This window comes from Oncorhynchus mykiss, chromosome 9 (assembly GCF_057628025.1).
Source record: "Oncorhynchus mykiss isolate SJ-2025 chromosome 9, ASM5762802v1, whole genome shotgun sequence".
In the NCBI taxonomy this organism is placed as follows: domain Eukaryota; kingdom Metazoa; phylum Chordata; class Actinopteri; order Salmoniformes; family Salmonidae; genus Oncorhynchus; species Oncorhynchus mykiss.
In genome coordinates, this window is record NC_143030.1 from 46,512,785 (window position 1) to 46,527,420 (window position 14,636).

The 14,636-nt window shown below is 43.0% G+C and overlaps 1 protein-coding gene across 1 annotated transcript; it reads right to left on the reverse strand.

Annotated features, from left to right (window-relative positions):
- Nucleotides 1–5,484: 5,484 nt before the first annotated feature.
- On the reverse strand, nucleotides 5,485–14,411 carry LOC110532103 (microtubule-associated protein RP/EB family member 1). Its single transcript, XM_021615716.3, has 7 exons — nucleotides 13,818–14,411; nucleotides 12,984–13,107; nucleotides 12,637–12,782; nucleotides 8,066–8,258; nucleotides 7,678–7,787; nucleotides 7,397–7,549; nucleotides 5,485–6,959 (listed from the first exon to the last, which is right to left on the reverse strand). The coding sequence occupies exons 2-7, from the start codon at nucleotides 13,102–13,104 to the stop codon at nucleotides 6,909–6,911; spliced, it is 774 nt and encodes a 257-aa protein (XP_021471391.2). The 5' UTR covers nucleotides 13,105–13,107; nucleotides 13,818–14,411; the 3' UTR covers nucleotides 5,485–6,908.
- Between the last annotated feature and the right edge of the window lie 225 nt (nucleotides 14,412–14,636).

A 14,636-nucleotide genomic window follows, 5' to 3' on the forward strand; every position in this document is an offset into this window, starting at 1 on the left:
AAGGGTGCTGGTCCCAGATTTGTGACAGCATGGTCTTAACCTGTATATTTTCAACCTAGTTCCGTATGTATTAGTCAGTGATAGGGGATACGTCCCTTTCTTTTGACAACTCTCTTCTATTTCCTTCCTCTCCAACAGGCGAACAAAGAGCCAAAAATAGTTTCGCTACCAAAGGAGATGTAAAGCTGTCGACTATTATAACAATGGATAGCTTTATCACTGACGTTAAATCTTTTACAACATCTCTGCTAGACTCTGTGGAGCAGGAGAGAGGTCCACCCAAATCTCTACCACAGTCCTAATGATCTACTGATCATACAGTGCCTTGCGAAAGTATTCGGCCCCCTTGAACTTTGCGACCTTTTGCCACATTTCATTAAAAAAAATACAGTTTTATATCTTTATGTTTGAAGCCTGAAATGTGGCAAAAGGTTGCAAAGTTCAAGGGGGCCGAATACTTTCGCAAGGCACTGTATCAGTTTGCAAACAATGTATATGTGTGTGTGTGTGTGTGTGTGTGTGTGTGTGTGTGTATATATATATATATACACACACACACACATATAAATGCCCCCCTCCTCTCCTTTGGAACTATTCCCCAGGCCATTGCTGTAAATGAGAACCTGTTCTCACTCAGTCATTTTACATGGTAAAATAAGGGTAGCATTTTTGGGGCAATTGCTACTATCAAATCTGGTCTGAGGCATGGACGCATCTCTGAACAGAGTGCCGAATGTAATTTGTAAACCGAGTGTAAACCGATTCAACAACAGGTTAACATTTTCGGTCAGTCAGACGACTACCAGCAGGTGGTCCCTAAAACACACCGCGCAGACAGCAAGCGAACGAACGGTGAACAAATGCTCAGAATATTTTTTGTTGGTCAAAATCCGTACGTGAGCAAATGTGGCAAGCTGCAATATTTCTAAAGACCTATTCCACGATGATTCAACTGGATTATCTTAGCCATTCTGTGTTGATATTTATAGACTGTGCCTGTATCCATGTCTCCTATAGTCAGAAAATAGAACCCAGGAGGCCTAAATGCTGGTGCTGTGGGGCCTACATTGTCTGGCTACCCATCCACGTCGCTCCGGCCAAACGCCACGCCCACTGACGTCACTTCTCCACGATGAATGTATGTAGCGACAGATAAAACAGTGGAATAAAGTTCAGAGTCATCAGGTAAGAGCCGACCCACAGAGTAATCTACTCCCATTACACAGTAAGTAAGAAGAGTAGCAGCGATGTGTCATCCACAGACATGAGTCCCTGACACAGACAGACAGGGGGGAATATATGCCTGCATACACACACCAGACACAAACATGAGCGCGGAACACCACAGAGAGAGAGCGAGAGAATATACATTTCAGAATGCAAAGTAAAAAGTGGGAGTTAGAGAGTTCTTGGGAGATTCCCGGCCAAAATCCTCAGCCTCTTTGAATTATCGACATGTAAAACTAGAAATGGATTGTTAGATGCAAATAATCTCTTTCACTCTCTCCACATACATATAAACGGGAAGTAGTCATCATGTTATAGCCAACCACAATGGGAATCATCCATGTCTATCTGTGAGCCTCTTTTGTCTCACATAAAGCAGTAGCATCCTATCGTTCGCCGGTCTCCCCAGGGATCCAAGGGACGGTACCATACCATGACAATACACCTAACCCAGGGTTGTATTCACAGACTAAAACTTGGATGGACTAGTTTTCTATTGCAAAACGTTTGGCCACGGTGTGCCCTAATGAATAGAACCCAGGTGAGCGACCACTAATACAGGGACGATCCTACAGGCAGACAGGCAGGCACACATCATGAGCTAAATGTACTTTATGTCCAAAGCCAAATCTGAAACGGCACCCTATTCCCCATGAGTGATATAGAGGGCCGAGAATAGTGTGTCATGTTGGATGCAGTCATCAAGGATTTAGGAGGAAAGTGGAGAGTTATAAATGTTGCTTCCTGCTTGTGAGCATAGAGGTTCTCCAAAGAGTCTAATGATCCATGGGTTTCATGAGCAAGCTGCCTGTGGATGTATTCATTTAAGATAGAAGACAGTAAAATCATGGGTGAGGAATGATGAATAATTCAAATTATTCCATGTGAAACAGAAACAATGGGATCATGTATTATTCAAATAAGTCCCTGTGGACGTTGCATTCCAGTCTAGTAGAAGTCTGGCCTGTATCAGTGTGTGTGTGTGTGAGTAGTCCTTCAGTCATTTCAGATAGGAGATTCCCACCACAGTCTTCCTCTGTGTCTCAGCACACAGACACCTCCTGGTCTAGCCCTCTGTCTAGTAACAGGGCAGGGATGCCCATAAAAGAATTGTTCTGGGTGGCGGCTGGGGTGAGTCAGAGGGGGCTCACTGTCTTATGAGGGACACAAGTGGCGTTCTATGGGACATACCCACACAAGCATGTCAAAAGCCTGAGGACAGAAGGATTTTAAACTCTATTTATCCCCGTAATTCTAATTACCCACCCATTAACCCCTGCCCTGAGCAATAAAATAGACAACAGCCTTTTTCCAGGGTCCTCAAAACTACCAGCTTGGCCAGACAGACACAGTTGGTGTCCACCTTCATGAAGATGATGTCCACATCTTCATCGTCAATATCACCCATCATCTTCTTGATAGCCTCGAGAAACTCATCCATATACAATCCTTTGAGAGAGGGAGAGAAAGACAGAGGTGGACAGCGAGAGAGAGAGAAAGAGAGAGCAAGAGAGAGAGAGAGGAGAAAAGAGAGGCATTAGGATAATATAAGAGAGGGGTATAGGTGGAATCTATGTAAGGTTTTCAACAATGGAGTTTCACAGAAAATTATTGGCATTCCAGAAAAGCTAATGCCACATCAGTGGAATTCCATTCTAAAAGCTTCACCTGGAAATGGTGTAATGTGAATTTCACATTCCGAACCAGGATTGTTTTTTGTCAACACAATACTCACAGCAAAGACCTTATTTTCAATGACGGCCTAGTTAACAGTGGGTTAACTGCATTGATCAGGGGCAGAACGACAGATGGTCAGTTTAGGGATTCGAACTTGCAACCTTTCGGCTGCTAGTCCAACCACTAGGCTACCCTGCTCTAACCACTAGGCTACCCTGCTGCCCCAGGATAAAAAGAAACAGCCAACAGAAAACATTTACATGGAAATACTGTTTTATTGTTTGTAAGAAACTTGATTCAGCAAATAGGATTTCCCGTTGAAGAGCAGGAGAGAGAAAGCAAAAAAAAGAGAACAAAAAAGGTGGCACAAGGCCCACAGTGTACAAGAATGTCAGCACAGATTGGTGAGAATGTCACAGTGGAGATCTGATGAGCACCACTGATCTTTTGCACCCCCAAAACATATGGCCTGCTTACAGTGTGTGCTGTGAGTAACATCCTTCCACTCTATTCTAATCATTGAAAATATCAAAATAAACAACAAAAAACTAAAAAAATGGGAATCAAAAGGCAAACAGAAAGTTGATCGAAGTTAGAGGTTAAGATTGGCAAAGGGTTAGATGAAGAGGCCATTGAGGGGTTGTCCCACTTGCATATAAAATGGACGTTTACAAAGACAATGAAAGCATTCCAAATTGACTACTGTAGATGCATGCCAGACCTCAAAACGCCTGGATAGGTGTTTAATATCAGCAAACCACATCATATGGCATAGCAAACTGAAGCCCGACTGCGCAGACGACGACGTGGCACACAACCATTGGTTGATGCAATAAAACACCTTTAAATGTAGTCAGCCTGGAACAGACTAGTGTTTCTAAGATTTGTCTTGGCAAAACCCCTCAATATCAGCCATCAGACTTGTTTAGTCATCAAACCACAAGCTAGATGTGTTTCAAACAAGAGAATGTGAAGTTCTCAAACTTTCAAGCCTATATCACTCAAAGTTGTTGAAATCTTAGTGCGGAGATATTAACCGGAATTGCGGTTATTTTTTCGTTTTAAACAACTAATTGCCTGACATCGGTTCAATTATTTGAATTACATTTGGTTCATTTTTTTCTTCCTTTGATCTCAACGTGCACATTGCAGTTTCTCTATAAATAATAAACGTGGTAATCAACTACAATGATCCATTGCGCATAAACTTATCCAGTCTGTTTCTTTTAGAATGCGCGATCGTGAGGGATATAGCGCAGCTGTTGCTTCGAGCAGTATTTCTACCTGAAAATACATGCTCCAAGTGATTGATAGTTGGTATTCAGCGATCAAAGTATGCCTTATTTACTTGGAATAACTACAAAAGTGATTTTTAGATAGCATATGCAGCAGAGCTGAAATTACTTAGAATTAAATGAAGTCATCAAATAAAACCAATGTAATATACACACACACACAACTGAGATATTTCATTAAAGGAAAGTAATATAATGTTAATTAAGCAATAAGGCAGTGTGGTATATGACCAATGGCTGTTCTTAAGCAGACGCATCGTGGAGTGCCTGGATACAGCCCTTAGCCGTGGTATATTGACCATATACCACAAACGCCCGAGGTGCCCTATTGTTATTATAAACTGGTTACCATCGTAATTAGAGCAGTACAAATAAATGTTTTGTCATACCTGTGGTATACTGTCTGATATACCACAGCTGTCAGCCAATCACCCGTTTATAAGTGATAAGCAGTAATGAGCAGTCACTACCATCATGGGACTTAATTGTTGTGTTCTGTGTTACAGCATTCAACCCAAATAATCAAAACCGAAATCCGTGATTGTTTTCTATTAATCGAACCGACCCTCGAAAAGCACTAAATCGCTCAGTGCTATGGAATCTGCTGAAAAGGATTTTCGTCACAATTAGTATCTGTGTATTAAATATACACGTTCATGTCCCAATACGTTCCGGAAGTGGTTATGCCAAAAAAGTTGACACATTGAATTAGGGTTGTGATCCTGATTAAGCAATAGACAAACGTAACAGAAAATTATAATTATGATACCAGGCATGAGTAAGGATTTTGCATGACATTCAAACTTGGCCTGTCAGTGTCGAAAGCATAGAAAGGGCCTGTTTTAGTGCCAGATAACTGAAGTACCCTGCAATGTTAAAATGTGTGCTGCTCCCATGTGGACTCCAAACCAAATGGGCAATTACCTAATCAGCATCAGAAAATCCCCATCATGAAAAGCGAATGATGCCTCGCTAAACGCAACCGATTGATCCTATTGCTGCTCCCATTGTCGCATTATTGTACAATATAAAACATTATTTAACGAGCCCTGCTCGGAGGCAATACCTTGGACTGAACAGTTATGTATTGCTAATCATTGGAGAGGTCATTTCTATGAAGGTATTTCATTCAAACGTTGGGCGGCACCAGTTAGATTAAGAACACCAATAGGAGGTTCATTACACATCAATGAACCATCAACCGTATAAAAATGTCATTGGCTTTCGTATAACTGGAAGACTGAAAGTCTATATAATAGCTTAAAATACCCAAACTTCTGCCAGATTCTCTACACATCTTTATTTCAGAGCAGCAGAGAGAAAAAAAAATGATAAGAGCTTAAATTACAATACTTTAAATCGTATTACAAACATCTGCCAAAAAAAAAAGAAAAAAAAAAGAGTACATCAAAGTCACATTTATGTAGGTTATTAATTTTTTTAATATTTTTTTTTACTCATTAAGAATAAAGCAATTCAAAAAAATAATCTGATCTTCTAGCGCAGACTGGCAGTTCTATTTGCATATCAGCGTTTTGGGCCTCAGAACCTGTCACTGGTGCAGTTGCTACATGATCAAAACAAACTCACAACTGGAGTGTTAAAACATGCTACAGAACCAGGAGTATTCTGTTTGTTGAGTAAGTAGAAATGAAAGAAAAAAACCCCCAGCAAAGTCACTCACCTTTCACATTTACCTAAGAGGATGAATTAGACGAGAGGCTAAATCAAGTTAAAACCTCCATCCCCTGCCAACTGACAAATTATATATCGGGAGAAAAAAGACAAAAAACCCAAAGCAGGTAGTTTGGGATGGGCTTGGGACCAGGGGAGTTTCTGGCATCCACAGTGCCTTCCAACAGCCAAGAGACAAACAAAACAGATAAATCACACACAAAGTATTCCACCGGAAACTTGTAGTTCTAACATGTTTCTTCAGCATTAAATATTGTCATGTTATGAGCTGTCCTGTATCTTTGAGAAAATAATGATAATAATAATAATAATATCCACTTTCCTGGAATAAAGAATAGCACTATTTAAAACAGGTTCATCTCCAAACTGGATGAGACCAAATTAAAGAATTTTGAAAATATGAGAGTTGTGGTTAGTGAAGAAAACAATTCTTCCACAATAAGTACACTAACCTTTCATTGAACCCATCAAAAAAACTCTATTGAAATGATTAGGAACTTAGTACATTTTCTCAGACCCATAAAACAATATACATGTGGGAAAGACTGTGATAATTTGGGAAACAAGTCAACTAAGAAAAATACAATGTACAAAAGTGAGTGCAGGTGCCAACAAACTTTTAACTCCAATTCCCGGAAGAGACAGAAAATTAGGGAAAATACCAAGAAAAAAAGCAGAATCTTAGACTGACAGTTCACTCTTCTAGACCCAAATAGAGAGCCAAAATAGTCGCCTTCTTCCAACATGATGCCAAGACCGACCCTGGCACAGGCCAATAGGATGACCCAAAGAAGGGGCTTCAGAGGTACTTCACACTACTTATTTCAACTTGATCTGAGAGACAATTTTTGTTGTTGTTGTTGATATAGTCTATTCAGAGACCAAGCAATGAATAACATGATCTGGATGTTTAGGGTGTGTTACGCAGGGTGAGGATGGGAGCTGTTGTAGCTGATTGAAGGGGCTGGGAGGAGGGGGAGTAGTATTAAAAGTTGCACGGTCCAGTCTTGAACATTAGAACTCCTCGTGGTCCTCTGACTCAGCGTCCGGTATGACGAAGCCCTCCTGAAAGCACAGACAGATGGATAAAGAGAGTCGAAATACTCACATTTTGATCTAAACCTGACGTGTCAAATACTTTTTAAAAAACACTTGCGCAGCGTTTGATTTGCCTGGTAGAGGCAAATAAAATAGTTGGAATAGTGCCAAAAGTGCAAACCACACTAAATCAAGCGCACCAGTGTTTTGACATTTATTTGACTCAGATTAATGAGTTTCGAACAGACTGAACCAATCATGCGCGGCCTGATGGTGGGAAACAGCACAGTTTGTCCAAGCTGTATGATCGTACTTTAGCATTCCACTTGAGCTACATTACATGCCAATCCACGGATGGAATTTTAGAGGGCATCAGCAGTTGCTTGAACCCAAACACAGGCTTAAAATCTAAGAAAGCTAAAGTTGACCCACGAGGCTCTGCGTGTAACGTTTACTAAACTCACGTCTGTGGCGTAGAGTATATCTACAATCCTCTGCAGTGTGGGGTCGCCCTCGCCTTCCTTCTCTTGGCAGATGAGCTCAATGTTCCTCAGTTTGCCAAAATAGAAGTCCCGCTCCTTCTCCATGTCCTGGATGGTGGACTTCAGTATATTCACCTGGGAGGGAAAGGGCAATATGCATATCTGAACTTTTGCTACAACTTCAGCCAAACAATATGTGAATACAGCAATTGTTTATTCTAATACATGTCAAGGCACATGAATGGAAGGATGGATGACAGTACTTCCTGGATTAGTTCAGCCCGCTCCTCGTCACCTCCGCCAGCCCCTGGTCTTCGTCCCGAGCTGGGCGCCATTTTGGGTGCTACCTTGGCAACTGCTGCCCGCTGGGGTGCTGAGGGGAACAAGCAACTAATTAGAATGAGATGGGGAGAGGTTGTTATTGACAAGCTCAGTAGATTTCAATATGGAAAGAGTTTCTCTCAGCGTTTCTATTCTCCCTCCAACCCAAAACAATTTGGTTTTCGTTGCTTTCGATTGACAATTTTAGTTCAAAAGGTCTCAAGATGTTGATTTTTGGGGCCTTTGTGCCCTGCCTGGAACATTATCTAGGGAAACCTTCTCCTAAAAAAATAAAAATACAATCATGGCACAGGCTGAGCCACCACTCACCAGCATTGAGGATCTTTTTGGGTTTGTTGAGGGCAGACACGGCAGGGCTGGGCATGGTGTCTTGGCCCTGGCGAGCCTCCACAGGGTCGTACTCCTTCCCATCGTAGTTGGCATCAAAGAACTTCTTGAACCACTGCACATACTCAAAGTTGTCCTGGAACTTGCCTTTTATCAACTTGTCAACAGGGATGATCTTGAGAGGAACAAATAACCATGTTAGTGGATTCAACACCACAAAAATGGGTTAGATAAACACTAGTGGATGGCAACGCCAGACACAGTTGATTTAGCCTAAACATGCATTGCAGAGGTAACTACCGTTAAATGCTGAATGAATATGGATAGAACACAGACTAGGAGGATTGTCTGAGCCGTTGAATTGCGACTCCACCTGGTCCCTGTACTGGCAATCAAACAAGCAAAATGCCAGTTCAGGGAATTCAGGGAATTCAACGGCTCAGACACCAGACGTATGTGGCAGGATCTAGAGGAAATCGCACACACTACAAAAATAAATCCAGCCACGTCACGGAGACCGACGTCACGCTTACAGACAAACTAAACACCTTAGTTGCCCGCTTTGAGGATAATACTGTGCCACCGTCGCAGCCCGCTAACAAGGACTGCAACCTCCCCCTCTCCTTCGACATGAGTAAAACATTTAAACTTGTTAACCCTCGCAAGGTTGCTGGCCCAGACGGCATCCCTAGCCACATCCTGAGAGCATGTGCAGACCAGCTGGATGGTGTGTTTACGGACATATTCAACCAATTCCTATCCCAGTCTGTTGTCCCCACATGCTTCAAGAACTCCACCTAACTGGCCACCCTAGACCCACTTCAATTTGTTTACCGCCCCAATAGGTCCACAGATGATGCAATCGCCATCACACTCCCCTATCCCATCTGGACAAAAGGAATACCTATGTAAGAATGCTGTTCATTGACTACAGCTCAGCATTCAACACCATAGTACCCTCCATGCTCATCATCAAGCGGGAGGCCCTGGGTCTCAACCCCACCCTGTGCAATTGGGTCCTGGACTTTGACAGGCCGCCCCCAAGTGGTGAAGATAAGAAACAACATCTCCCCTTCGCTGACCCTCAACACTGGGGCCCTACAAGGGTGCGTGCTCAGCCCCCTCCTATACTCCCTGTTCACCCACGACTGCGTGGTCATGCACGCCTTCAACTCAATCATCAAGTTTGCAGACGACACAACAGTAGTGGGCCTTAACACCAACAATGACGAGACAGCCTACAGGGAGGAGGTGTGGGCACTCGGAGTGTGGTTTCAGGAAAACAACATCTCACTCAATGTCAACAAAACAAAGGAGATGATTGTGGACTTCAGGAAACAGCAGTGGGAGCATCTCCCTATTGACATCAAAGGGACAGCAGTGGAGAAGGTGGAAAGTTATGTTCCTGGGCGTACACGTCACTAACTGAAATGGTCCACACACAGACAGTGTGGTGAAGGCACAATAGGGCCTCTTCAACCACAGGAGGCTGAAGAAATGTGTCTTGTCACCCAAAACCCTGACAAACTTTTACAAATGCACAATCGAGAGCATCCTGTCGGGCTGTATCACAGCTTGGTACGGCAACTGCACCTCCCTCAACCGCAAGGCTCTTCAGAGGGTGGTGCTGTCTGCACAACACATCACCGGGGGCAAACCACCTGCCCTCCATGACGCTGACAGCACCCGATGTCACAGGAAGGCCAAAAAGATCATCAAGGACATCAACCACCCGAGCCACTGCCGTTTCACACCGTTATCATCCAGAAGGCGAGGTCAGTACAGGTGCATCAAATATGGGAACGAGAGATCGAAAAACAGCTTCTATCTGAAGGTCATCAGACTGCTAAACAGCAATCACTAACTCAGAGAGGCTGTTGCCTAAATTAAGACCCAATCACTGGCCATTTTAACTTAATAAATGGATAGTCACTTTATATAATGCACTTTAAATAATGCCACTCTAATAATGTTTACATATCTTACATTACTCATATCACATGTATATACTGTGTTTTATACCATCTACTGCACCTTGTCTATGCAGCTCGGCCATCTCTCATACATATACTTACATGTACATATTCTCATTCACCCCTTTAGATTTGTGTGTATTAGGTAGTTGTTGGGGAATTGTTAAATATTACTGCACTGTCGGAACAGAAGCATTTCACTACACTCACATTAACCTCTGCATGTGACAAATAACATTTGATTTGAGGGACTTCGTCATGACACTTGAAGGGAGAAAATCCAGACTCAATTTTTTGCTCTCCATCTCACACACTCGACTGTGCAGTAGCAGAAGCCAACAAATACGCCATCCAACTACTGGCTGAGAACTAACGACTAACTAACAGAGAGGAGTCTGTATAGGATGCCAACAGTCCATTCTCTTCTGGCACAGGAAAGTAAATATCAGTGAGCCACAGTAGACAGAGGCCATGCTAGCTCAGCAGGAAACAATTAGCAAGCAGTGCCAGAGAAGTATAAAGCAGGGAACTGTACAGTTTAAAAAACAAAACGGAAGCAAACAGGAAAAAAACAGGGCGGGACCTACCCGAATTTCTCCAATAGAAACTCGTTTGCATTTTCCGTTTGGAGTAAATGGTTTGTGCAAAACGTTTTTCAACAGAATCGCCGTAATGATTACACACACACACTATGGGCAACTCAGATGTCTAAATCCAAATGAGAAGCCAAAGATTAGGATATTAGGTTTAGAGAACATCTAAGAGACAAGTAGGCCATGTCTTTCGGTTGTATGAATTCCTGTACGCACTTGGTGGTGATATTGAAATGGTTAATATATTGCAAGACGGGCCTCCCGGGTGGCGCAGTGGTTAAGGGCGCTGTACTGCAGCGCCAGCTGTGCCATCAGAGTCCCTAGGTTCGCGCCCAGGCTCTGTCGTAACCGGCCACGACCGGGAGGTCCGTGGGGCGACGCACAATTGGCCTAGCTTGGTCGGTAGGGGTGTCCTTGTCTCATCGCACACCAGCGACTCCTGTGGGGGGCTGGGCGCAGTGTACGCTAACCAAGGTGGCCAGGTGCACGGTGTTTCCTCCGGCACATTGGTGCGGCTGGCTTCCGGGTTGGATGTGCGCTGTGTTAAGAAGCAGTGCGGCTTGGTTGGGTTGTGTATCGGAGGACGCATGACTTTCAACCTTCGTCTCTCCCGAGCCCGTACGGGAGTTGTAGCGATGAGACAAGATAGTAGCTACTACAACAACAATTGGATACCACGAAATTGGGGAGAAAAAGGGGTAAAATTAAAAATAAAACAAAATATATATATATTTTTTTTTATTTTTATTTTTTAAATGTTACCCCTTTTTCTCCCCAATTTCGTGGTATCCAATTGTTGTTGTAGTAGCTACTATCTTGTCTCATCGCTACAACTCCCATACGGGCTCGGGAGATATATATATATATATATATATATAGCAAGACAACACATGGTAAAGACAGGAAGCAAAAGGATTAATAGATACATATGCTTCAAAAGCAACCGGTTCAACAGATGAAAAAACAAATATACGTAGCCCGGCAAATAGGTACAGCTCTGGATGTGGACTAGAGAAGTGACATTCAAAGTCACAGTTACGGGGGAACTGCAGTGGGGTCACCAAAAGTATTATTTTTAAACTAAGAGAACAGATTATTGTATGGGACAACAACAAAACATTTTTTACTGAGGAAATGAGTTTATTTTCCTTTTGATAAGAGATTAAAATGCAATGAATTGAAGGTTATTTGTTGATGTCCTGTCCGGGGGTGTCCTCGGATGGGGCCACAGTGTCTCCTGACCCCTCCTGTCTCAGCCTCCAGTATTTATGCTGCAGTAGTTTATGTGTCGGGGGGCTAGGATCAGTTTGTTATATCTGGAGTACTTCTCCTGTCCTATTCGGTGTCCTGTGTGAATTTAAGTGTGCTCTCTCTAATTCTCTCTTTCTTTCTCTCTCTCGGAGGACCTGAGCCCTAGGACCATGCCTCAGGACTACCTGACATGATGACTCCTTGCTGTCCCCAGTCCACCTGGCCGTGCTGCTGCTCCAGTTTCAACTGTTCTGCCTTATTATTATTGGACCATGCTGGTAATTTATGAACATTTGAACATCTTGGCCATGTTCTGTTATAATCTCCACCCGGCACAGCCAGAAGAGGACTGGCCACCCCACATAGCCTGGTTCCTCTCTAGGTTTCTTCCTAGGTTTTGGCCTTTCTAGGGAGTTTTTCCTAGCCACCGTGCTTCTACACCTGCATTGCTTGCTGTTTGGGGTTTTAGGCAAGGTTTCTGTACAGCACTTTGAGATATCAGCTGATGTACGAAGGGCTATATAAATCAATTTGATTTGATGTAAAAATCAAAATGTATATATTTTATGGTTGTATTATTAGATTTGGGATGTGGTTTTGGAGAAATTATTGGGGACAAATTGGTTCCCCATCAATTCTGCTGGGGAAGAAAATGGAGTCCTCGCTGAAAAAGTTTGAATACCACTGCTCTACAGCCTAGGCTATGCTGAGAGGGAAAATAGAATAGCCTACTTACTTTGTCAACACCCATTCTTTTGAAGCCAGCTTGCAAGATCTTGTAGTTGTGAATGAATTCGTGCTCTAGTTTTGCAGCAAATTTGACTTTCTTCAAAGGCACACAGCCGGGAAAAAGCATGTCCATGAACTGGCAGTAGGCCGCACCTTTAGAAGACAGACACACCAGGGGTCATCACAAATCCTATTGAACTATTCCTCTTTGATCACACAAAATAAAATTAGGCTAAACCTTTAGGCTACATCAATTATAGGATTTACTTTCATTTACTCAAGTATAAGCAATCTCTGCCATATGATGTAATGCAAGAACAAATGCATTTGTGCCATCCATACCCATCCACTCACCTGAACATAACAGCTCTATCTTGGTAAGGTTGATCTGTAACGATTCATTAATCCATGCAAGCATGTCATGACGACTCAAATTGTCACTGCACACTGAGGTTGAGTAAACGTTCACAGCCATTTTCTGTTGAAGCACAATGGAGAGATTTGTTTTCAAGTGTATGTCACGTTAGAAAAAGCACAAAGCACAAAGTTACTAGCTAGTAATCATGTCAGCGGCACAACAGGTGCCACCTAGCACTGGTTCAGTGGGGGACCATTCCTGAAATGAGGAGAAACGATCATTTCAGTTTTGCCTAATAAAATCAGTACTACTAGCTAAAGATTGTACCGTTTCTGACCTGTCTTGCATGCCAGATACCGTTAGTTAGCTAGGTAGGGTGGGCCTGAAAAGGCTAACAACAGTAGTCAGCTAGCCAGCTAACACCAAGGTAATCAGAGCCAGCGTTAGCTTACTAGCTAGTTATAACACCACCAGCAAGCCTGCTAGTATGAGCTAAATAGCTAGCACGGTAGCTAAGTTACTACATAGCTTTTTGAACTAGCAAACGTTACTGTATCAACTTAGCGGACGTTTGAATATTAGACATGCTAGCTAGTTATATTTAAATAGTTAGCTAACTAGTGAGTAAACTAACGTTAGCTAGTTAGACAACTGTCAGCTGACTTATACTGAATGGCTAGCTACCAACATGTCCCCTGCCCAACTCAGAAGGCTAGCGTGCTACAGCTAGACTCCCAACGACAGACGCATTCAAGCCTCCCCGGCCTCTGCGCCCCCGCCTAGGCATCAACTATACGGCTAGCTAGCAAAATGGCAAACAAAATAATTACCTTGTTTTGGAATGTCTTTCAGAACTCTAGGTGTTGCTAATATATTAATTCAACGTAAACTGTTTCTCATATAAATACAGACGTCAATGTTTGCTACTCTTTTCTTCTCCTGGTAGCCAGTTCCGAGTTCAATAATGCCGGCGACAGCGGGTTGATTCCTTTCAGCGCGACTGCGTGCGTAGCGATGGGGAGCAGCTTGGTCGGTGCTATCTGGAATCCTTGGGACGTCCTTACCACATCGAAGTAGAAATTTAAAATGGTAGGGACGTCCCAAGGATTCTAAATAGCACTGATCGGAGCAGCTTGGGCGAGGCTAGACCTACAGTCATTGAGCTAGAACAGGGTTTCACAAACTCGGTGCACGTTTTTTGTGTGTGTTTTTTTTTTGCCCTAGCACTACACAGCTACAACGCTGGGCTAGACTAACGCTTTCTGTATCAACCAACCTTTATACATTATTATTACTACAGGCAACATACTAATTTGAAACACTGGTATCCAGGACCTCTATAACAGGCTGTGTCAGAGGAAGGCCCTAAAGATTCTCAAAGACTCCAGCCACCCATGTTATAGACTGTTCTCCCTCCTACCGATCTGCATGGCAAGCAGAAACCAAGTCTTGAACCAACAGGAAGGACACTGAACAGCTTCTAACACCATGCCACAAAACTGCTAAATAGTTAACCAAAAAGCTACCTGGACTATCTGCATTGACCCCAACCCCCTTGCACTAACTATTTTGACTCATATGCTGCTGCTACTGCTTATTATTTACCCTGTTACCTAGTCACTTCATCCTTACCTATATGTACATATCTA

What these genes read in the sequence shown, in the direction of transcription:
- LOC110532103 (XM_021615716.3), bottom strand. Translation starts at nt 13,104, where the DNA reads ATGGCTGTGAACGTTTACTCAACCTCAGTGTGCAGTGACAATTTGAGT. An exon ending in AAAGAATGGGTGTTGACAAA is followed by an intron (nt 8,259 to 12,636) that starts GTAAGTAGGCTA and finishes GTTCCTCTCAAG; the next exon opens with ATCATCCCTGTTGACAAGTT. An exon ending in ATATACTCTACGCCACAGAC is followed by an intron (nt 6,960 to 7,396) that starts GTGAGTTTAGTA and finishes CTGTGCTTTCAG; the next exon opens with GAGGGCTTCGTCATACCGGA.